The following is a 23,446-nucleotide window of genomic DNA, read 5'->3' on the forward strand; positions in this document are numbered from 1 at the left end:
TCCTATCAATGTTCAGTGTAATTGTTTTTATAACCCCGGTTTACCCTCCCCTAAGGCCACGGCTTTCGTCCCGGGCTGGAGCCTGTGCAGGGATGCTCCCTCACCCGGCACAGAAAGAGGGAAGGAGGGACGTATTGACATGTTTTATGACGTGCTTTGAGAAAGGGGCCGGGGACAAGGAGGGGGGAGTTGGGGGGAGCCCTGGTTCTTAGCCCCCCGGGTAGAGAGGTCCTGGGTTTGGTTGCCTGGCTCAGGGCTCTGGAGCGGGGCGGGGCGGGACCGGGCCCGCCGGGTGTGGGGGCGGACAGTGGACTGCCCGGCCCCCGGGCGGGGGGGTGGTTAATTTTCATCCAGGCTCAAAAGTGTCGAAAGTGCCGACGCGGAAGCGCAGAGCGCGGGGGAGGGCGGTCACGTGGTGCGGCCCTGCCTCGGGCAGCGGGTGTGGGCGGGGCTGCCACTGACCCCCCGCCCCGCCGCACCCTCCTTCTGCGTTTAGCCTGATAAGTGCACCTCTCTGCTAATAAATGCACATTTCGCTAATAAATGCACCTTTTTGCTACTAAATGCACATTTCCCTAATACACCTTTTTGCTAATAAGCACACATTCTTGCTAATAAATGCACATTTTTATTAATAAATACACCTGTTCGCTAATAAACGCACCTTTCTGGTGAAATTCCCACCCTCGTTCACTTTCAAAGATTAGCTCTCGGGAAGGAGCCGGGAATAAGGGAGTGGGAATACGGACTCGTCCCTGCCTGGTGCCCTGGGCAGGCAGCTGCCCCCGCAGTCCCTGGTCTCTGCTGCCGCCCGGGAGCCGCCTTCGCTCGGGTGTTGTGGAACCGAGAAACATCCCTGCGTGGAGCTGTTCCCCCGGAGGCGCGGACCCGCAGCCAAGGCTGTTGGGAAAGGGGAGACTAAGCCTTGGAAAATCCGGGCGTCACGGCAGAGAGGCAGAAATGCCTTCGCGTGCTAGCCCGGGTCTGCGACTTGCAAGTGCAAGGCCTGGTACCCTCAGCTTTTATTAGGGTCTTCCAGAATCACCTCTACCTTAAGCTCCCCTCTGTGGCTGGCTCGTGTTCATCTCTACGCTGTGCTCTGAAACAGAGCGGGGGCCAGCGCCGGTCCAACCATTAGGCGAACTAGGCAGTTGCTAGGGCACCAAAATTTGGGGAGCACCAAAATTATACGCAGAACAAAATAACAGGAACATCATTCTACATAACAGTCCTGGGTGGCTACGGCTCCACCTTGGCCTAAGACCTTTGGTTGGGTAAGGGGAGAAAGGCCTCTGAAAAGATCTCGGAGGAAAGATCACTAGAATCGCGACTCCTTTTTCAGCTCCAAGAGGACTTACGGCAAGAGCATACCACTGGCAGCATCCTCCTAAAAGATGCACCCCTACTCGTATATCATCTTACAGCTCGTGACACTGATTTCTTTTACTTAAAAAAATTGTTTTTATTGTTCATTCTGAATATCAAGTAAGTACATGTAAAAGTTCATTCTAGACTTCTTATTTTCCTCGGTATTGGAAGTGGTGGGGGTGCCGAGGTACACAGTTCACCTAGGGTGCCAATTACCCCTGGACCGGCCCTGGCTGGGGCTCTTACGAAGCCTGTTTTTGTGATATTGAGGCTGGTCGAGAGATGCTGCGGGACAGCGTTCAGATGGGAAAGGGCAATGCCAGTAAGTGCAGCTGAGGTCTCCGTTTGGTATCTGGTTCAGTTGCCTGGGAAGCTGGAGAGGCACTGACCAAGAGCAAGCCCGTGGGGGGCGATGCTCCTCGCTGGAGCAGATCACAAGCATCCGACCTGTTTGATTCCCTTCGTGAAGCTTAGCAACCCATCTGTAGTCGCAGCAAATGGCGACTGCGCCTGGTCTGAAGTGAGAAGGGCTCATGGATATCAATATAATATCTGTATGGACATTGTTCCTAGAAATATCATTTCAAACAACCTGAAAAGCTTTCCCCCGCCCCCACCAAAATATGAAACCTGCTTGCAGGTTAGAAGCAAGTATCAGCTAATCGCCATTATCTTATAGGAAGAGGTTAAAAAGCAACCTGCAATCTCAAATTACAAATTATTTGGTAGACATTACACTTTGTCAAGTAAATAAAGAAAAAAGAAGTTTAATATCCCCAAATTTTATTAAAAACGGATTCTGCCAAAAGATACATTATTGCAAAGATGGAATCTTGCACTAGTCAGGAAAGTTTGCCGTAATCACCAGCTTTAACCCAATAAAAAACTCTTTATGCTCTATTAAAAGTAGAGGGCTTTTCTACAATAAACGTACTTCCCATTCAGGGTAACACCAGCTCTCCGGCAGTCTGTTAGGTTAACATGACTCATTAAAAGTCATTTTAGAGAAGTGACTCTTTCTGTTTTCTGTTCTTCATGACCCATGTAACTGGGCAGACATACACATTTCGTTTTGCCCTCTTATCTAACCCCACTCTCTCTTTCCTCTTGTCAGAGTTAAACAAAAGCCAGAGAGTTATTTGTGCAATCAAGTCCCCTGACATTAGTGACCTACCTTTGGTAGCACAAATGTTCCCTTTCACAGCCCAAAATAGTTGATTTAGCTAGGTCTATTGGCTTTCCAACCCTTTAAAGCAACAAGCATTTCATATCTATAAATCCCAAACATTCAAACAATAGAAGGAGTAACATCAAATAAGAGAATCGCTAGCACTGGGGGACAGCATCATCTCTGATGACTTATCTGCAGTCAGACTGGGCCTTGGTGTCAAAGAGGCTAGAGATGGGGCTTTTGTACATGGTAGTTTCTGCGTGAGCTCTGCAAGTGCTAGACAAGTAAGGACCCAGTTGTACAGACATTCAGCGGGGACTGAGCCATGCTTCCACACATCTCCCCTAGGCACACCTGAAAAAGAGAAAAGATGTTAACCCAGAAGTCCTATTGGGAATGAGGGCACAGCACTGCACTAGCATGGACCTCTGCACCCAGACAGAATCCCGCTGAAGATGGTGGAAGTTCGCACAGGACCAGGGGCAGCATCCTAGCGACTTCTGATGTGGGAATACGTGCTGCTACAGTCTCTTACTGACATGAAGCCTGAAGTGAAGCTTCTCACCCAGATTGCAGGGGAGAAATCTATTTTAAGACAACTGGTAATCACACTTCCTCACTGAGCGAGAACGAATTACCTTCATCCACTGCTGCACATTTTAATTCCCAACATGGCTTTTTTGCAGTGGGGAGAACAGTACTAATATTTCACAGTGGTTGGAAAATACTTGTTTCTATTGCTTGCTTGACAAATTATATAAATATTTCCAAATGAGACAAACAATGTTTATGGTTGTGCTGGTAGAATACTGACAACCGCTCTGAGCAAACAAATGGGGATCTCGATTTGACTGTTAAACAGAAACGCTCTTCGTTTTTCCATGCAAGGTATTTGAATATAGTCAAGCTTGGAGAGCTGGACTAAGTCCACACTTTAATTCTCCTTTACAGTTCAGGTTTGGGTTCGGTGGGACAAATCAACAGCAGGGCAGACATGGGCCACTGATGTTTAAAAGGTCCTTGTAAAGTGTAAGTTGGTGTTGAACACGGAGTACTTAATACACACGTATGTTGACACAAAAAAAGGTAAGAGCCTCAGCATGGCAGATGCTAGTTAAGTGATCTGCTGGAGGATAAGTACAAGTATTTTTGAAGTATATCTATTACAGTCTTCTAATATATTCTTCCTAGAGGAGCTCCTGTAGGAAGAGGCCACTCTTGCAGGCATAGCGCATGCTAAGATCAGAAGTGACCAACGAAAGCTACCACCATATGTAATTAGCTCGATTCTAGCAAGGTCAGATGTGTCCTTCTCGTTTCTCAGGCTATGGACACTAATCTAACGTATGGTATTAAAGGCACCTGAAATGCTGCATATTTTTATGCTTTGTTCCACTGTGAAATAGTCTGTTACACCTCGGTGTCGCTTTACTGGTGCATGGGGTGGGCAGCTATGGCAGCTGTTATAGTACAGGGCAGGCACATGTGGCACGCAATGGTTACATGGAAAATTCACTGCAGAAGTCTCACTGTACATCTTGAAAATCATTCATAGAGGGGGTAGTGCCACCTGGATTCAAGTTTTCAATCTGGGATTCAGTCTGTTGGGGAGCCAAGAACGGGCTCCTGACACAAGGAACTTAAAAGATTCAACTGAGAACTTGTCGGGACCAGGGCCGGACACAGGCATGGGCAAACTGGGTGGCTGCCTAGGCGTGGATAGAAAGGAGAGCTAGAAAATGGTGAAAATAATGATGATTATGATCATTACCTCTGGTGAAGGGGGGCCCGATACTAAAAGTTTGCCAGGGGCTGCCAGGAGTCTAAGTACGGTGCTGGTTGGGATACTGTTTAGTTGCTGGGCTACCTCAGGTGACCCTGGAACAAGTTTCTAATACTTGCCTTTGATGCAGTCTGACACGAGCTCTGGCCAGACCTGCGCAGATGCAGCAGTCGGATCAAAGCAGCAAATCTTCTGAATCAAATCACCATCGAGTTTCTGCAAGACAGAGCACACACAGTCACATTGGTGGCCAGTGGGAAAATAGTGAAGGGTTAAAGAGGCCAGTGACAAACCTGGGAGGAATCTCAGGGAGCACTTCTGGAAGCAGACAGGCAAGCAGGAGTGGAGCTATTGTGGAAGGAGGCTGGGAGGACAGGGAAACCAGAGAGAAGAAGGCCAAGCAAGCAAGCTTTGTATCAGAGGGGCAAAGAGATGGAGAAGGGCTCCTTGTCAGTAGATCTGAGTTTGATAGACTGTAGGGCTGTTGATGTTATGGGGCTACTGCTGCACCTGCTGTCAGAGGCGTGCAGTGAAGACACATCGTGTGCCAGCAGAAGGACCCTTTCTGCTGGTGCACTTACCCATGTCCCCAAAGTATGTTAGCTAAGTCAACAGAAGCCTTCTTCTGTCAGTACAGCTGTGTTCACATCAGAGGTTTTGTAGGCATAACTGTGTTGGCCAAGGGAGAGGGTGTTTTCACACCCTTAGCCGACGGCTATGCCAGCTAAACTTTGTACACCTTATTTATTTGATATCTCACCAGTGCACACTGACTCCAGTTCTCAGTCTTCTCTGAGCCCTTCCACTGGGGGTAGAAAAGCAGCAGCACAGCCTTCAAGATGTTATGCACCACAGCCGGAGGCTCTATGTAGCTCTTTATTTCAGCAAAGGACTTGGGACTGAGCTTCTGGACACACTCACGCAGGTCCTGCAGCATGAGTCGATGGAAAAGTACCCCTGTACACCTCACATCTGCCACGTGTTCTGCCTCTGGAATCACAAGCCAACTTTTCAAGGAGCTGCTCAGAAAGATAAACCACCAAAGACAAGCTTTTGATTGGGGGGGGAGGGGATCTGCCCACTTCATGATGAACAAGGGTGCATTTTCCAGAGCAAAAACAGAGAGTTTGCAAATGGTCTACTAACAAAGAGCCCAGGCAGATGTTTGAGAAAGGACCAGGACTCACTGTGATGCGGTTGAGGCTTCAGGAGCATGGGATATTCAAAGAGTATTGTATTACTGCTGTAACGTTGTATGTATCTGTCTGTTCCTTACATCGGGGGTGGGGGGGCAGATTTTCTGTGGGAGCTGAAGTCACTAACAGAGTAATTAAAGTAAATCACTAATGCAGACAGCAAGACTATGGAAGCCTCAGTCCCCAAGGGAAAGGCACATGCTCACTGGTTCTGGCTGAAGAGCCTGACAAAACAAAAGGCAAACTGCATAACAGCTCAGGCCTGATCTGGGAGATGGACTTACCCACTCTGGATGTAAGTACTGACACCCTTGAGCTGTCTACCTGCCAGGGTGCTGTGCAGTGCCGGCAGTTACCTGCCACGCGTGCCTGCCAGCTGTGTGACGCGTTCTCTGTAATGCCCTTGTTCTAAATAAAGAGCACTTTGCTTTGGGAAAGCTGCCTGGGCACTTGCCAACTCTTGTTGTCCCTGAGGGAAAGCAGAGCTGCAGCTCTGAATCAAATCATATCTGCTGAGATAGGCTGGGCTGAGGGGAACTGCAGCTAAAAAGCCCGGTCTGGAGGGAGAGGAACGCAGGTCTCTGTCTCGAGAAGGGTGAGAGCCACAAAGTGGGGTGTCTCTGAGCAAGTCTGGAAGGGGTCAGAGGTGCAGCTAACCTGGGAATGGCAAAACCCAGGAGTCTGGATTCTGCTTGGAGTAGCCCTGAGGAGCACAGAGTCCCTAAGCAAATCTTTCCCTCATTCTTTTCCTAGAAGCTGCTGAGATATAAGCTTTCCTGAAGCATCCCTTTGTGCACCTGTCTGAGGGAAGCCTAGGTTAGGATTTTACTGAGAACCCCCATCTGTGCCAACCCCACCCCTATGATCCTCTATGAACAATACAGTACCCAAGACATAGCTTGGCCCTCTTTCCCCCGCCGACTCCCTCAGCAGCTCCGAACAGGCAGCTTGGACCATCTTTAGCATGGCCTGCAGGTCTTTGTGCTCAGGAGGCGGTAACCCCTGGTGGGGTCCGGTGATGAGATCAAACACCCCGAGGGTCTTTCCCGATGACTCCCGGAGCGGAACGGCAATGTGACATTCTCCATAGACACAGGCGCTAATGACCCCGGAGCTGTCTGCGCACTTGAACAGGTAACCCCTGAAATGACAGTAAAACAGGGGCAATCTCAGCAACTCTAGAGTGCCAGGTTTTTAGGCAACTCCTAGGTGCACTGTGCTGTTGAAGAGAAGGAGCTTTCACATTGCTACATCAGCTGCTCTGCTCCCTGAAGCCTACACACAGACCCCATCGGAGCCACATAACGTGGCAAGAAAAAGCCTTCTGGAAAGCAACCCTGCTCATCCTGGTCTGGTGTCAGGAGCTGCAGGGAGGCTTCACAGGTATAGGTTAGGGTCACACTCGTGCCATACAGACGGTTTTCCGTATGCAGTGATGCTGATGTTTGCTCCGCAGAGCTATACATAGTAAAAACATATACCACAACAGCAGGCCACTGCTTGACTAAGTCCAGTAATTCAAGAAGACGTATTTAATAGATAAGTTGTGAGGACCTTGGCAGCTGAAGGAAACAGCTCTACAGTAGGATGTTTCGGGGGAAATGAGGATAATACCGCCAGGAAAAAAGATACGCTAATTTAAAGAACAGGACACTCCGGATACAGGGCCTGACACTGAAAACGTTTGCTACCAGACCCAGAGCAACCAACGGAATTGCTCACGTTAGTAAGCATTACGCATGACATTAAACATTTCCAGGACGGAGTCCAAGATATGCCCTTCAGACTTTGAGAGTTTACTACCATACATGTGACAGACACTGCAATAGGGAGCATGCTCTGTTTCTGTGTGCTCACCCACCCACAGGCTATCTATATACTGCGTGCGTCTTCTGCCAGCCAAACACAACAATGGGATGTGACCACTTTTAGCCGGATCCCCTGTCCAGCTGCCAGACTCCTGCATGCACCGTAGTCAAGATCAAAATGGGAACCCTCTTGCTGCAGGAGTAGCAGCCCAGCTTCTCTCTGCTTGCCCGGCTCACAGCACAGGCTTGGAAGATGACCCATAAACACCATGCTGGTGCTAAGCCCACCTGAAGATGTTTTCTTTCCTGCTGAAGAGAGTGGGAGGGGAGTGGATTTCTATCTGCCCCGAGTGATCTGTGGTCATCATCTTGCGCAAAGTATAGTCACACATCTGGAACAGAGGAAAGGGAGATTATGATACAGGCAGGAGAGGAGCCTCCACTCCTAAGTTTATAGGGAGATCAGCTAATTCCTCAAGACAGCGCTTACACTGAATGCTCAGCTGCAGTGGGCTGATTGAAGCATGGCTGCAGGTCAGGTTTTGCCCTCATAACCCCAGAATCTTCCCCCCAAAGTGCAGCAAGAATGGAATAATGTCCTCTTTCACCAGGCCTGTGTAACCTGAGCCCCAGCCCCCAGCCCAGAAGGATGCCTACAAGCGGATGAGGGGCTTCCCCAAAGGAGAGTTGTTTTTTGGATCCTTAGAGCCCCACTCTCCTGGCAGGGGAAAAACACGCAGCCATCTTTAGGGAGCAAACAACATGACTCATGGGCAGCTGACAACAGGAAAACATAAAGCCGGGAGGGAGGAATGTTTCCAGTGGGAGCCCAGTTATCAGGAGAAGCAGCTGAACGGTGGTGGCAGCAGTTGCTATCACATGACCTTCGCGGTGAGTTTTGGACTCGGCCTTAAATATGTCACTGTCTTGCTCCTCATCCTCCTAACTGAGGGTGGTGTAAGCTTATGCGCAGCCAGGTCTCTGACTGCCTGCTGCATACTTGGCACGTGAACCACAGGCGAGCGGGCTGCCCTTACATGCGGGCTAATTCAGAGTGGCCTCTGCTGTATTTACATGTTGCCTGCCAATACCATTTCTGGAGGAAGAGCCAGCACGAGCCATCCTCCTTTTCCATATGGTGATCTTGGCTGTGCTTCCTCTCTGCAGGGGGAGGACTGATTTAGCAGAGTACTGCTACACTGGCTCGTCCTGTGGCTACGTGGTCTGGTGACACTTCCGCTTGGGTCAGGGGTCTTGCTGCCCTGGCTGGAGGAGCCAGGGGCACTAATGGGGCAGTGCTCTTAGCCCAGGGGTAAGAAAGCACCCTTCTGGCTAGTGTAGGGAAGTAGGGGAAGGGTTGTATCAGGAGCTGAAGGGAATCCCAACCGCTCTCCCAGGGTGGAAGGAAGATTGCTGAGAGAGAGGGATGGCAGAAAAGAACGATGGCTTCCCCTTGCAAGGTGACCGTCCCTTTTCCTCTACAAAGTCCTGCTGTGAATAGCATCAGGAGGAATCTCTTGGTGGTGAGCCAAAGGGGAGCCAAACGGGGGTGGGTCCCTGCCAGTCTGCACTAGTCAAATCCCTCTTTACTGCAGTAGTGGCCTTGGCTTGGCTTGGCTTGGCTGGTCTGAAGGGACTGGGCTTACCTTGTCTCTGCCAGGCTCCACGAGGTATGTCGTGACCGCGCAGATGGTGGGGGCCCTGGGGTGCAGCCAGTCCAGAGCAGTGACTGCAACCTGCATTATGTTTTCCAGGGTGCGGATGTGGTGGTAGGCTTTGCTGAATGCATGGGAAACGCCCTGTGGGAGCAGAACCCTTGGCATGAGAAGGAATGATTACAATAGGATCAAGCTGGGGACAGTGTCACAGCGGCAAGAGGAAGCACAAACTCGGTAGCATGAACAAAACAGTGTGCGGCAGGGACAAGCTCTCCGAGTATGGGGCAGGCCCCGAGCCCCACTGTCGCACGGGACTGCAGGCTTCCTGGCCAAGCTCCTGATGAAATGGGAGGTGAGCTCCGAAAGAAAGCGTTAGCTTGCTCTGCTCCCTGCTGGCCGAATCACCAGCTACAGGGACTGGTTCTAGAAGGAGATGCTTACCGGCATCCCGGCCAGGTAAAATGACACCCAGCAGTAAGACAGCCAATGACTTTGGAGCAGGTACAACTCTGTACTTGCCTCAGCAGGCAGGCCTAGGAGGGAAGCTGCCTAGATAACCACTGATAAGGGGATTGCTGTTGGTATTGTTCATGCCATTTTCACATCCCATGGAGTGCTGCGGGTCTACAGGTATCCGGGTTGTTGGTCTGATCAAAATCTTGTTGGTCTAATAAAAGATATCATCTCTACTATGAGTCCTGATTGCAAGGCTACAGTGCATTCCCCAAGCCCACCGCCACTGTTGGTTCACAGTGAAGCACGGGAAGGCCACATGGTCCCTGCCCAGTTGTCAGGAGAGACTCACACACCCATTTTCGGATGGTGCCCACCTGGTAAAAGCTGATCTCGTGGGTTAGGAAGATGGTTTGCTCGCACTGGTCCTGGAGCGTGTCAAGTCCTAGAATCCCAAAGACTCTCCATCGGGAGTCCTGCAACGGCAGCACCAGGAAGGAGCCTTTCCTTTCCTCTTCTGGACGGTTGCAGTTCCAGAAGTGGATATTTCCATGGAGCTGAACTCTTGGAACGTGGATCGGCTTCCCCTCCTCCACTGCCACAAAGCTGAGAGACAGGGATGCCACAAGACAGGTGAGAGGAAGTTTGTACAGCCAGCATAAGCAGGACGGGAAAATCCTTAGGGTCTAGAAAAGCTCTGTGAGGATTTGTAGACACATATTGGGGTAAAATAATGAGTATTCAGTGAATGAGACTGAACCCCAAGAAGCAGCAAGCTCTGAAGAGACCTGTAGGGAACATGGGGGACAAAGGGGACATGAGGTCCTTAGCAGCAAAAATCAAACGAACAGCAGTGCAGTTGGGGGCTCTCCATGCTAAAGTATCACAGCTGGGATCAGGATGGCCTCTGAGGGACAGTCTTTCCTAGAGGGTTCCTCTACCTTGTCCTTATCACTACACTGCGCTGCATCTCTACATTCAATTATTTGGAGGCCTTCTGGGGAAAGGAAAGAGCTTTGTGTAGGTTCCCTTACCTGATTCCTTTCATGTCCATGTGAAGCACCTGGTTGAGGACGTACGGGGCATCTTCTGCAGTACAAGCCACATAGCGCAGGAGAATGTTTCCCCGCTCGGGTGAGAGCCGGTTCTTTTCCAGAAGGGCAATATATGCACTGATTTTCTTGTTGTTCCCATGGGCTTCTGCATCCTAGCAATGCAATGCTTCACATTATGCTCTGGACATTAGCCACTGGCCATTACACTTAGCTCTCATGCTTATAGCTTCTCCCATTTATCCTGGGACGTTGTTCTGGGCCAGTGACTTTATTTCACTTTCACCAGATGAGCAATGATGTCCGCACCGTCACTCCCGTCTCACAGGTTCTGGCCCAGCAGCGGCAGCAGGGTGGGGGAATAGATCTGGTTCTTCCTTCTGCTATTCAGAAACCAGTTTACTTGAAAAAGAATACCAGTATCGGACCTATGAACTGCCTGCTCCTCCAGGGAGAGACTGTCCTGGTTCAACAGGGTGAGCTAGTCCAGTCTTCCTGTGAAAACACCCTCTCTCTGGTCTGCAGATGCTCAAAGCTAGGCACTGCCAGCAAGAGCACTGCACAGGGAAGGGGTGCATGGTCCCCTCAAAGAGGGCTCTAAATGCCACTATCCCTTAAGCTGCCCCTGGCATAACATATGAAGCCCTTTACATTGTAGACTGCCACACTGGCCAACAACTGAGCGCTGTGCACTTGTTTCCAGAAACTATCAGGCTAGGGTTGTGCGTGTCCAGATTTTATTTCATCGCAGTTTCCAAAGCAAGAGATGACTGTCTCCCTGTGAAAGGGAGGAATGGATGGTCCCAAGGCAGTACAGCACAGACGAGAGCTGCCCTGACCTGCAGCAGCTCATGGTACCTGAACAGCCACTGAAAAACTTGTCTTACTACTTACCTGGGACAGGGCTCTGAAGACTGCTTTGTAAACCGGTTCCATGCTTGTCCCGCTGGTCTCGGCCGCGTGCTGGATATTGAGCAGCCACTTCCTCCTGGCTGAGCCTCGCAGCCGTTCCACGTGGGTTCGCTCCACGCTCATGGTCAGAAACTCCACCATGTTCTCCAGGACTTCGTCCTCATTCCCGGTCAGCTCGGAAACGACCAGCTCCAGGTAGGTGTGGAATTCTTTTCGCGACAACCTTGCTGCTCCACTGGGTTGCCGGCGGGATGAATGAAAGTGCTTCTTTGCTAAAGGAGGGACAGAGACAAAGGCAGGGTCACTGCTTCTGAGCACCGTGCTTTGCTCTGCAATGCAACACTGGCACTAAGCCTGAAGCTGGCTCCAGGTGGGATTCTCCAGCCCCTCAGGCCGAGTCACTCATGTCCTTCATTTGTTTTTCCCGCGAATCAAAAGTGCCATCATAAGAGGCAGGGGCCAGCAGCCAGCTCCCCTTCCTCAGATCTCTGGGATCTAGACACAGAAAAGTATCTGCACAGCCTCCTCCCACTCACACCTTTACCCAAATACCAGGTGTCAAAGGAAAATCAGGAGGTTGCACAGGACTGTCTAGAACCATACTTATCTCAACACCACAACCCAACTGCACGGACACGTAGATGACGGGATGATGACACTTGGGAGTCTCAGGACTTCCCCAGGAGGTGCAGACTGGGAGTGGGAAGAAAACCATTTTTCCCACAACCCTCTAGGCATAGCTGGGTGTCTCTGAAGAGTGCACTCCAGAAGAAAGGGGGTGAGTGGAGAGCCGATTTGATCAGGAGTGATTTATCGGTCTGAAAAAAATCACTAAGGACTTGCTCAGGATCTGCTGAATGCCGCCTCCCATGGGCTGCACACGTCTATGTCAGGTTGTGGTCTCGCACCTTGCACAGGCGAGCAGAGATTGGCAGGCAGGTTGGGGAGTGGGTGAAACCTGGGCTAGCCCCCTTTCCCTTCGCGGGGCAGTGGGATGCAGACAGGGGAGGGGGGAGTTGGAAACAGGCTGCTATGGAGAAAGGGGGAAGCAGAGACCCAGCTGGCTTTCAGGAGTCGTCAGAGAGAGAAACCATTCAAAAAACAATTGCACAGCAGGAAGGAGACACCTGTGAAGCAGCACTGAGTTAAAGCCTTCCCCTGATTTCTGTGATTGTACAAACCTGTGTGGAAACCTACAGAGGATGCAGACCTTTAAAGACTATTATCTCTAAACGCTGTCACTAGGAGTCAAGACAGAACGAGCCTACAAATGGAAACCTACTGGGCTGATTTCTATTCAGCAGCTGCCCAAGTGTGTGGCCTACCTATGCTGGGCAGCTGCTGTGTTCCTAGCTTTCCTGTTCAGCTCTTACAGGGCAGGACCTTGTGCCCCTCTCACTGCAATGCCTTTGCACGCAAGAGGGAGCTCCTGTACAATCTTTATGCTGCAGGCAACACTTTCTTTCTGAAACATGAGTGTTTGCTGCCCTGGCTACAGCAGCAATGGCACCTTTTGCTGTGGACACCTCCCCTGGAAACTGCAGGAGACATTCTGAGAAGCCATCCTGAATCCTGATCTCACATTTTCCCCAACCCAAACAAACAGAAGAAATGGGAAGATGCTTTAGTGCATCCGTGATGTGGTGATCGATGACGAGGATGGGCAAGGGCAAAATTTGTCAGCAGGCAGGCAGTATTTCATGATCAATACATATAATGGCCTGTAAGGAACAGTATAATAGAAAATGCTCTGATCAATGTACATGAGAACAGGAAGAAGGCTGCTCAGATTGCCTCTCAAAGCAGCCAAGCCCTGCTGTTATGGAAGCTGAGAGTCTGATTCTGCTGCATCTGAAGGCAACGGGATTTTCTGCGCTGATTTCAGTGGAAGCAGCAGCAAGCACTCAGCAGCTCCAGGCCTTTTACAACAGAGGGGTTTGACTTGTTTTCCCTCAAAGGATTTTCAAAAATGTTCAGTTTTTTCTTTCTCCGTGGGAGGGGGAGAAGGAAGGAGAGGGAAGGGGCTGACAAAGCACACAAGGTTTGTGTTTGGGGCTTCCCCCCTGCTCCTTTCTGCCCTCCCGTTTCTGGTGACACTGGGATTACCTGGACATGTGCACAAGGTCAATGTGAGCTACTGCTCCCTACCAAGAGAGAGCTGACAGCCCCCTTCAGGCATCTCAGACTCAGTGCTTTGCTCTACGCAGATTGCTCCATGCTCTGCCCCAGGCTGGGAGGCCCCTCTCCCTCTCCAAGACAGGCTTCTACCACGATGTCTGACAGATGAGTCTGAAATGGCTAGGGACAATTCTATATCATTTATATGTTGCACCCTTTTCTCCCACCCTTTGCTCGTTATTGGTCATTGAGGGGGGAAGCTCTTCAGAGCAGGGACTGCCTTCTTATTTCTCTGCACAGCTGCCTAGCAGAGGTTGGTGCTGCTGATTTATAAACAATAATTGCAAGATGCTGGTGGTGGCGGCAGCTAGGAGCTGGGTGAGAATGCAGGCCCCAGCTTTTGCAGGGACAGAGTGTACTTAAGGGAAGGGCCACTTTCCAGGTTAATTCCACTGCCATGTACCAACTGCTGCATCATGCCAGGCCACTGAGACAATGCAAAGGCATGACATGGCTTCCTACAGCTGGCCTGACGTGGCACACGATGAGAGGATTTGAAAGGATTAACAGAATTTGCTCTCATCAGCAGTGAGTGACAAGGATGAATATAGTGTCTCAGGAGGAGGTCTGGGGCAGAGTGGCTGGTCTTAGGGGTGCCTCAGTAGTGCATCAGCAGCCCTTGTCACTCCAGTGGTTAGTAATACAGTGCCTGCCAGCATCCGTAGGTTGGATGTCTGCAGATGCTTGGCTGCCAGAGGAAACTCAGGTGATGTGCTGCACACGTGTCTCACCAGAGGCATAGCCAGGCAGTCCCACGATGCCCAGGGCAGTGCCAGTTGTAACAGTGCAATTAGCTGCTGCTGTGATTGTGGCCATTTTTGTGCCCTTCCCACCAAGGCGGCTCCCTGGGCTGCTTCCTCATCGTTCCCCTCCATTATGCTATTGTCTCCCCCAGGCTGCTTCCCCCAGGCCTACCATTGCTCAGCTGACTCGGGGAGATGAGATGGCTTGTGCACCTCACAGCCCCAAACCAACCCTGACTTGAACCTCTGCCTATCATGAAAGCTGTGCTCTTTGTGGGGACTGTGAACTGGTTTTTACAAACCCAAACTCTTGGTGACTGAGTGGCTGTTTCAGCATTTCACTACATGGTGAAGGCAGCAGGGTGCCTCTGCTTGAAAGCCAACGCTCAGAACTCTCCAAGCGTTTCCTGGAGGCTGGGAAGGGGGTAGTGCAACACCCAAAGGGCACGAGTGCCTGGAGACAAGGACACTTGCTGCCCATCTCACTCACAAACCTTCATTCTCTCTTTCTGGCAGAGTCCCTTCTGCTTCTGACTGCATTTGCAAACACAGGTAAGACATGCTCCTTGCCCATCATGTCATTCGCACCATCACTGAATGGTCCAACACCCTAGACAAGTGTTCAGCTCGACCTGGTAATGGGTACTACTCTTTTCTTACCCTTCTTCAGAGCCTCTTTTTCCATTCCCTCCTTAAACATGCAAAGCACAGAATCCACCTCTTTCAGGTCTAGGAACCCAGAGCCCTCATTGTCCCACTTCTCAAAAAGAGCCTCCATGAGCAGTTTCCGTCGGGCCAAGAGAGACTCACGGTGAACCTAGGACAGGGGAGAAGAGACAGAGGTGGGAAAGCAGTGAGGAAAAGCTGGTCTTTGATAACGTATGGGCACCCAAGCTCAGAGTCCAGGCCAGGAGGGGAATTGCGATGGTTGGCTCATTGCTCAGTCATAAAAAGCCCGTTGGCTAGGCAACCACTGAAAATATGCCATTAAAATCTGAAGGAGATGACAGTCATAAAACCAGGGTGATATTGGGAAACATTAAGCAGAAGCAGCAGCTCTGCACTACTACGCAGAACCAACGTCAGCTTCTCAAAGGGGTCTGCTCCTGCCATGGAAAAAAAGCCTGTGCCAGAAGCCCTGGTGGGATCAATGCAGGCAGGTGGCAGTTTCACAGCACAGAAAAGCCTTTCCAGCCAAGGCTGATCTGGGCTTTGTACGCGACTCTGCAGGATTTGGCAGGGCTCACTATTTCTGGGTCTCTGTGCAAATTGTTGATTCTGGCCCTGCTCGTAACTGTGCCGGGGCCTACGGTGCTGCATGGCCCTCAGAACCAACCTGTGCACAGCACCAGATGCTAAAAATGGTTTGAAATTAAATCCACAACGATAGCCAAGTGTGCCATGTTCAGCATGAGGATGGCAGAGCTGTCAGATCCAATATCTCATCCAAATTAGGTCAGCAGCACAGAGCAAAAGAAGAACGAGATCCGAGGAAACTGCAGCTGGAGAGGTAGCCACAGGCCGGCATAATGAGGAGCACAACAGAGATACTGGGCACACTCGGCTTGTGTGCAAGGGTCAGTACATGGGGGTACATACTCCCTGTGTGCATGCATGCATACATATGTATTAGTACATGTTTCAGCCACAAACACATACATGCATGCAAAGTAGGTTCTTATAACATGCCTTGGACAGGACTTGCCCTCTGGCGATGAATAAACAGAACTGAACCATTGAAGCTATTTTCCAGCTGGCTGTACACCTGGTGTTCTCCTGAGCCAGGCTTTACTACAGGCAGACAACCCGTGGCAGAATTCACCTTTCATCACTTGCAGGGCTAGGGTGGGGAAAGCTCACGTGCAAACAAAGGAAGAAACAGACTCCAGAGCAAGGACTGGAAAGTGAGGACATGAGTGAAACTCAGCTGGGACAGGATTAGCAAGCTGACTTCCTAAGCCTCTAGCTAGATGTTTTGTGTATACATAATACCAGCAACACCTGCCAGCATTTACTTTTTCCAATTGTTCAAGTTTTTCCTCTTCAGTCTGTATGTAGCCTCTTTTTATGAATGCAACAAGTCTCTTCACAGTAGGCAGAGAGGTGTCTTCACCAACAAAGGTCTCCATGAGCTGTACAAATTGTGGCAGGTTGAGACAGCTCTGGTCAAAGGCACTCCTGGCTCGGGAGGCACCACGGGTCTGAATCTCTGCCATGATCATACGCAAGTCTAGAAGGAAGAAAGCACACCATACTACTGGTTATGCGCAAGGAACCATGCTTGGATACCTCTGGTTATGTGCAAGGAAGCCAATGCTAACCTGATGTGGTCACATCAAGTCATGGGCTTAATCCCAAAGTCTTTATTCAGTGGGGGTTTTCCTGAATCTGGGCTGAAGAAACATCAAGGAAGTGTTTTCCTCATTATCTCTGCATAATGAGGAAAAACCCCAATAATATTTCTTTACAATCTAGCACAATCAGACCAAATGCCATTAAGCCATGTTACTCAGTACAGGCAGCTGAAGTTACCGGTATGCAAACAGTGGGTCTGCCTGATGCAAGCTTGGTATGCAAACCCTTGCGAGTCTGGGAGACCCAACACATCACGCTTGCCGTATCTGGCAAAAGCCCCACAATACAATGGGCAATATCCCCTGTGGGATGTGATGTTTCAGCAATTCTGGGAGGGTTCAGGGACTTGTAGTGGAGACTCCAAGTCACCCAGCAGCTAAATTGAACATACTGGGCTGATACCTGGAAATCTGGAGTTTTCATTGTTCCAGTCCTCTGGAATTTGGTCACCGTAACTGCTATACCCGAAACTCAGGTTAGATGTCAGAAGGTCACCTGGGAAGACAAAGCAGACTATGCAAGATGAAGCAGTGTCCTTACAAGTATTAAATTCATAGCATAGTACAGTCAGAACAGCAGTCACCTGACCAGGGAATCTCATCCATCTCCTGGCTTGCCTCTTCAAATGCCTCTTGTCTTGGGGAATGTGATGGAGCTGAAATTTAAACAAAGGCACTATCTATGAACTGGAACCTGAGGAAGCCCAAACGCCATGCTGTCAATAGACAGAACCCACCCATGTAAAACACATGGCACCTCTGTGTCTCTGGAGTTACCCTCATCACACATGGGTATTTATTCTATGCTGTGCAAGTATTACCTTGTAAAACTGGCTCTGTGCACCTCACGCTTCCTAAACCCAACTCCACGCAACCATTCCAACATCCCTCGGCCCCCCACCCTGAGTGAGCTCCACAGCTCCCAAGCTCAACCCATTGTACAGAGTTGTTCGAACTTAGTGCACTGTATGAGTGCCAGGTATGGCCTGTGCACTGAACACTGCCCACTGCTTGGATATTGCTGGTTATGTGCAAGGTGCAGTTAGTCCAAAGGTCCTGCGCTCTCTGTTTTTGGGCCCTTGACAAAAAAAAACAAAAAAAAAACAAAACGCTGCTACAGGCATGAAGCTTGTCACTAGGACACAGCACTGACCGAGCCCTTGCGATGCCTTAGCTCCGGGGCATAAGATAAATTATTGCTGGACTACCTGTGGGAAGTCTGTTCCTGCATCAGCATCCAATAATGTGTATAGAGTACCTCATGCAAGCCCTGGAGTTGACTGACTGCAGCCTTCCTAAAGTGAGAGCTTTCGTATGCAATTGAGAAGTAAAATATTCCCTCTGGAAATGTAACAAGAGACTAAAACAAGCTGTTTCTATCTGATGCCATAATCTACCTCCTTTGGGGTCTTCATCTCATTTTCCTAATAATTATTAAAACACATTTCTACGTTTAACATTATCAGATTCCCCCTGCTGTGAAGCTGCAGAGGTAAAGGGAACATTAAGTTTTCCTTTATTAGCTAACAATGCATGAAAGAGCGCCCATCTGCTTTCAAATGGCTTGAACACATACCACCAACAGAAGGATTTACCTGATATCTTGCGAGTGGAACATACTGTGAAACCGTGATGGGAAGGCTGTGTTGAGAAAAATATAAAAACCAGAGGCCCGTCTACTTCCAAGCTACCCCCAATTTAACTACATGCATTTGAGTTAAGCCACTGCTGGGTTTTGCATCAACACTTGTACCTGGTTTAAAGCATCTTATTTTAAATTTAATCCTGCTTTTCTAAAGAAATATAAAAGCCACACTTAATCTGAAGTGGGAGTGTTTATTCACATGCTTGCAATGGCTCTGAATTGGTTTAAAAAAATGTTGTTCCAATTAAACCAGCGCATGTCTCTGGGTAGAAAGAGAATAAGATTCAACGACACACAGGACAATAGGTTTTACCTTCACGCTGGTCTTGCTCATGCGGCAGGGCAGCATTGCCAGTCTCTCTACTTTGCCGTGATCCTGATGGAGTGACCTGTGCCTCTGCATCACCCTCTTTACCTGCTGGGGTTTCTTTCCCCAGCACTGCAGCTTCCTCTTCAGCATCTGGTTTGGATGCAGCCAGAGATAACCCTGCTTCCCCACCCTCTTCTGCAACATTGTTCTCCACTTCAGGTGTTGGTACTGGAACAGGAACTGCCCCGCTTGGTTCGAGAGACACAGCATATTCTTTCTGACTGAGCTGTCCTTCTGAACCAGATTCTCCATCCCAGATTATACGCTGATCTTCAGAGTCCGGGCCAGGAACAGGTTTACTTGGTTCTTCAGCCACAGAGAGTTTTTCCTGGCTGGCTCCAGAAGCTGGCTCTGAGAACGCGTTTTTTGAGCTCCCTGGACTTCCAGCGTCAGGCTGTTGGTCTATCCCAGCTGCCTCACTTGAAGCAGTCTCATGGCTAAAGGTGGCATCCTCATCTGAACTGCTGGGTTCAGAGACAGTGGTTCCTCCCTTGGCATCCTCTTGGCTCACCTCACCCAATTCCTCTCTCATGAGTGTGTTTGGCATTTGTGGGCTGGGTGACAGGGTGGTTTCTTCGGTCTCTGTAGTAGCACAAGATCTCTTCTGGCTCACTTGCCCTTCGGCAGCAGGGTTCTCCTCTGAGACTGTATTCACTTCTTCATGGGCTGGTGTTGGAATAGTCTTGGACAACTCAACAGTTAAGCCAGGTTCCTCTGTATGGATACTGCTCGTCGCAGACTCGCTTGTGCCCACCTTTTCCGGGTTCCCCGTTTCATCTGGAGTTGCCTCAGGCCATTCTGACTCCTCCATCAGCTTATCTGTAGCTGGTCCACTGCTGGGTAGAGGTTCAGGTGGTAGGGTCTCTCCCTTAGAAACTTCGGTCTGAGGACAAGCAAATGTTTCCCTGGACTCTGCAGAAACGATCTGTCCACCACTGAAGTCTCCCCAGAACTCAGCAAGCTCAATCTCTTGCAATTCAATTATTGGCCCTAACAGAGAAAAGACATTTAGTTGATAGTTTTTATGGTTTTTATGTTCTCTAACTAGAGGGGAAACAGTGCAAGAGGATACAGAGGTGGAGAAAAGTATTCCTTAGTGGACACAGGCTACCTACTCTATATTCCCTAGTGAACATGCACCACCTGCAAGTACTAGCAGCAGTCAGGCGCCCAATGTTTGGCACTGGAGACGGAGCATTTGTAATGGGGGCAGTTTCTTTACCTCTAGAACTCGTTTGCTCTCAAGATGTGCATTGTACCATGTTTCTGAAGCAAACACCACTCTCACATTGTCATTTTCCATATTAAAAAAGAAAGCAGTGTGGTAATTTCCACTGTTCCTGATCTCAGCAGGACACGCTCAAGTGATTTAACATCTAAAAAAACCATTGCGTTTTTAAAATTGAATGTTCTCTGTGTTCTTTATAACTCTTCCATGCTCATGGAGAAATTTTAAATTTAAAAAGGACAGAGATAACATTTATAATCAGGCATGCCAGTCAAAAAGAAAAGCTCTTTTAGGGAAAATGATCTTTCTTGCAATGCTGCCTACAGAAATACTACAGTATGCTCCAGCAATACTTCAGTTTGCCACTGGGAGGTTTTGTACGTTGACAAAAATCCACTGCTTCCATTACATAGCTTGCAAAGATATCAGCCTGTCCCAGCGCAGGCCTGTACACTTCTTGGGTTTTGCTTGTGACTGACATGACTTCAGAAAGTGTCTCACATCTTTAAACCCATCCCAAACATCTCAAGTGCTTACATTGTCGTGGATTTTGGAATCCTCTCTTAGCAAGCACTGGGCTGCTCTCATAGAAGTCTTCCAGTAAGGCCAGTATCCTCTGTCTGTCCAAGAGACCAACCTAGACAGAAGGTTACAGCTTTTAGTTCAAAGTAGTTTCTGCATTTCTAATTTTTTTTACATCAAAATATAATGCGCTGGAACCTCTTGTACAGTTTGCAAAGCCTCCGAGTGTAGTTCAGGCCTTTGAAGGTGCCAAGAATGGACTCATGTACCGTGAGGCCCCATGATACCTTCCACTTGAAAACTTGTGCCCCACTAAAGTCAGGTCGAGTTCACAGGGGCCAGAACCTCATCTTCAATGGGCATAAGGGGTGCATACTACCTTGTATGCAAGTCATTGCATATTTCCCATAGATTAGGGCTAAATAATCTTGAGACCAACAGTAACACAGGAGTTCTGCAGGTAGAGATGAAAGTCATTCAATCTCATGCTTTAAGGATCCATGCTGCTTGCCTGGAGGGTGTCATGGAGGAATATCCGCCCCCACAAAATGCAGTTACACCATAATGGTGGTGGTGGGCAAAGGTAGCTTGGTTTTGCGTCCTTTGAAACATCACATCTCAGCAACTACCAGTGAAACGAGCTAGATCAACAGTCCGACGGGTTATGGCAAGAAGCCCCCCAACTTCCTCTCTCACATGCGCTGTTGCAAATGTCACAATAAAACAGAGTTAGGGATACAGCTTGTGAACGAACAAGATCTTCCTGGACTCTAAAGACTAGAGGCTGCAAGTGAGAGAGGAACAGGAGGAAAAACCCTGGTCAGACCCAGTTGTCTCTCCCTCTTTGCATCCACTCTCTGCCATCACACGACACAGATTGGGCAAGCAGGACCTAGGGAATGATCCACTAAGTGGCAGTTCTGATGTTCTCATCTATAAGAGAGACCCAATGGTGAACTGAGCACAATTAGAAAGTTTCTGCATGGGTTTCTTACAGGGTGTCTTGCATTCCCATCCCTTGAAATGGTTCTGTTTGCAGGGCTGCATCTGTGAGCTTGTTAAAGGGCTGCCTGCTACTCTTAAGAAGTGTCATTGGAGCAGACTTGCCCTTGCAGAGATGCACCCCGCAAGGTACCAGCAGGTCACAGTCCTCGGTTATATGCAAAATAGAATTAATGTCCTTTCTGCTCAGACAAGGCATAGGGACAGCAAAGGCATGGGGACAGCAAAGGCTGGAAAGCTTCAGTGCAATTGGGGATTTCTAATCAGGCAACTGTGGCTTTAAAAAAATAAAATAAAATAAAGCTATCCCTAAGGACTGTAAGCTTTCCATTTTGGGATGAATTAATGTTGTCACTGTTTCAGGGCTACCACCTTTGTAATCTCCTTCCCATTAGTGTAATACAGTAGTTGATTAAAGCATAGAAGTGCTTAAATCCATTATTTGTGGCAACGAGTTTTACATCTGAATTATTGATTGCCTTCTGAGGTTTTGCTCGTGGAGTAAAAACTGTCAAATACAAAATTCACCAAGCTATTAAGTCTGGGTCAAATTTTCCATGCCTTGAGGCAGAAGAAATAAATGTAGAAGTTTGCTGTTGCATTCTGGAAGTGAGCCCGGGAATGTGGGTTGGTAGCCTTGTTCTTTATAATCTAAAAAGAAAAGTGGCTGGACCTGAAAACAAGCGAGATCGGCCCGCGTTCAGCTGGAATCAGGGGCCCCAAGGCACTGAATAAAGCGTCCCAGGAGGAAATGCTGAAAGGTAAGGAACTGAGGAAGTGATATTTTCCATTACTGTAACACCTTTCATCTTAAGTGATCAGAAAGAGCTTTGCAAAACTCAAAGCGTGAAGCAGTACCAAAAAGCTGCCAGCTCTGGGGCGAAGAATGGTGTGCTCCACAACAGCGGGGAGAGAAAAAATTGGAGCCAGAGCCACCAACCAGAACAGGGGCTAAAAGAGCTTTACTATCCATGAAGATCAATTAGAGCCCATTGTTAGTCACATAGGTCTCCTGTAGTCCTGCTGGTAAGAAGAACTAATAATTCCAGCTTTTGTCTCCTAAACTTATACAACACAAAGAGTTTATCTACATCCTCTCAGTATTAAGATCCAACTACCTTGCACTTTCCCATGCTCTTCAACCAGTTTACTTCACTGAATAATCCAAGTCAACTCCTGCATCTCCATAACAAATGCAAAAGCAGGACTGTCAGAACTTGTTTTTAAAGATGTTATTTCACCACTAGCTAACGCTTGGATGCCCCACTGAGTATTTCCATTCCCTGCCCTTATTTTCCTTTCAGGTTCCCCCAGCTGTTGCCTGTCAGAATCACCTGAAAGTTGCCCTGCAAATCATCAGCATTAATGCAGTTTTTTTTTTTCCAAAAAGTAATTAAGAAGAATGTGGCATTATTTTCCAGAGCTGCCGCTCTTGATTTCAGATGCTTTTTTGGCACTGTGAAATGCCAACAGCGTTGAGAACAGTTTACACCGATTCAGATCTTATGAATGCCAGTAAAACCACAAAACATTTTAGAGAGGAAAGAAGTTACTGAATATGCCATAAGGGGAAGGAGGCAGGGATTTTCCATCTTGTTTTCAGCTTGATGCAAACTCTTCCGCACCACCTCTGGGTCCGAGAAGCATGCTCCGGGGACCAGCCAGTGGTACTGCAGTGATGTTTGCTGCGCGGACTGGACGACCCACTCCACTTCAATTCCAATGGTGACAGCTCCGAGTCACGGCCAGCAAAGGTTCCCCAACCCATTAACAAGCCAGCTGCCACCTTTTGACCACTGGCAGATCAGTGACTGCTGCTTGATTATTTTCCTTTATGCACAAAGGATGTATATACTGCGACCACCAAAATATCCTGGTTGTTGCCCGACACAGGAAGGACAGCATGGGGAAGAATGATAAGGGAATCTTTGTTCTTTCTGTTCCTGCAAAGTAATCAGATACAACTGCTCAAGACTGCAGGACTTTGAAAAAACAATCTGTTT

At 48.9% G+C, this 23,446-nt stretch overlaps 1 protein-coding gene across 2 annotated transcripts in view; it reads right to left on the reverse strand.

The window, feature by feature from the left end:
• Window positions 1-2,134: 2,134 nt before the first annotated feature.
• The window catches only part of EFCAB5 (EF-hand calcium binding domain 5), a 54,876-nt gene continuing 33,564 nt past the window's right edge, over window positions 2,135-23,446 (reverse strand). For both annotated transcript variants that reach the window (XM_019511240.1, XM_019511239.1), the window contains 15 exons: window positions 20,457-20,556; window positions 18,635-19,681; window positions 17,261-17,332; window positions 17,080-17,172; window positions 16,338-16,552; window positions 14,983-15,139; window positions 11,384-11,673; window positions 10,472-10,644; window positions 9,815-10,043; window positions 8,973-9,125; window positions 7,615-7,718; window positions 6,406-6,659; window positions 5,083-5,312; window positions 4,442-4,538; window positions 2,135-2,893 (listed from right to left, as the gene is read on the reverse strand). In XM_019511240.1, coding sequence (XP_019366785.1) covers window positions 2,679-2,893; window positions 4,442-4,538; window positions 5,083-5,312; window positions 6,406-6,659; window positions 7,615-7,718; window positions 8,973-9,125; window positions 9,815-10,043; window positions 10,472-10,644; window positions 11,384-11,673; window positions 14,983-15,139; window positions 16,338-16,552; window positions 17,080-17,172; window positions 17,261-17,332; window positions 18,635-19,681; window positions 20,457-20,556 — 3,429 coding nt within the window. In that variant the 3' untranslated portion in view covers window positions 2,135-2,678. The remainder of the gene's footprint in view (window positions 2,894-4,441; window positions 4,539-5,082; window positions 5,313-6,405; window positions 6,660-7,614; window positions 7,719-8,972; window positions 9,126-9,814; window positions 10,044-10,471; window positions 10,645-11,383; window positions 11,674-14,982; window positions 15,140-16,337; window positions 16,553-17,079; window positions 17,173-17,260; window positions 17,333-18,634; window positions 19,682-20,456; window positions 20,557-23,446) is intronic.

Source organism: Gavialis gangeticus, unplaced genomic scaffold, assembly GCF_001723915.1.
Source record: "Gavialis gangeticus isolate Ggan-Ray unplaced genomic scaffold, GavGan_comp1, whole genome shotgun sequence".
Lineage (NCBI taxonomy): Eukaryota > Metazoa > Chordata > Crocodylia > Gavialidae > Gavialis > Gavialis gangeticus.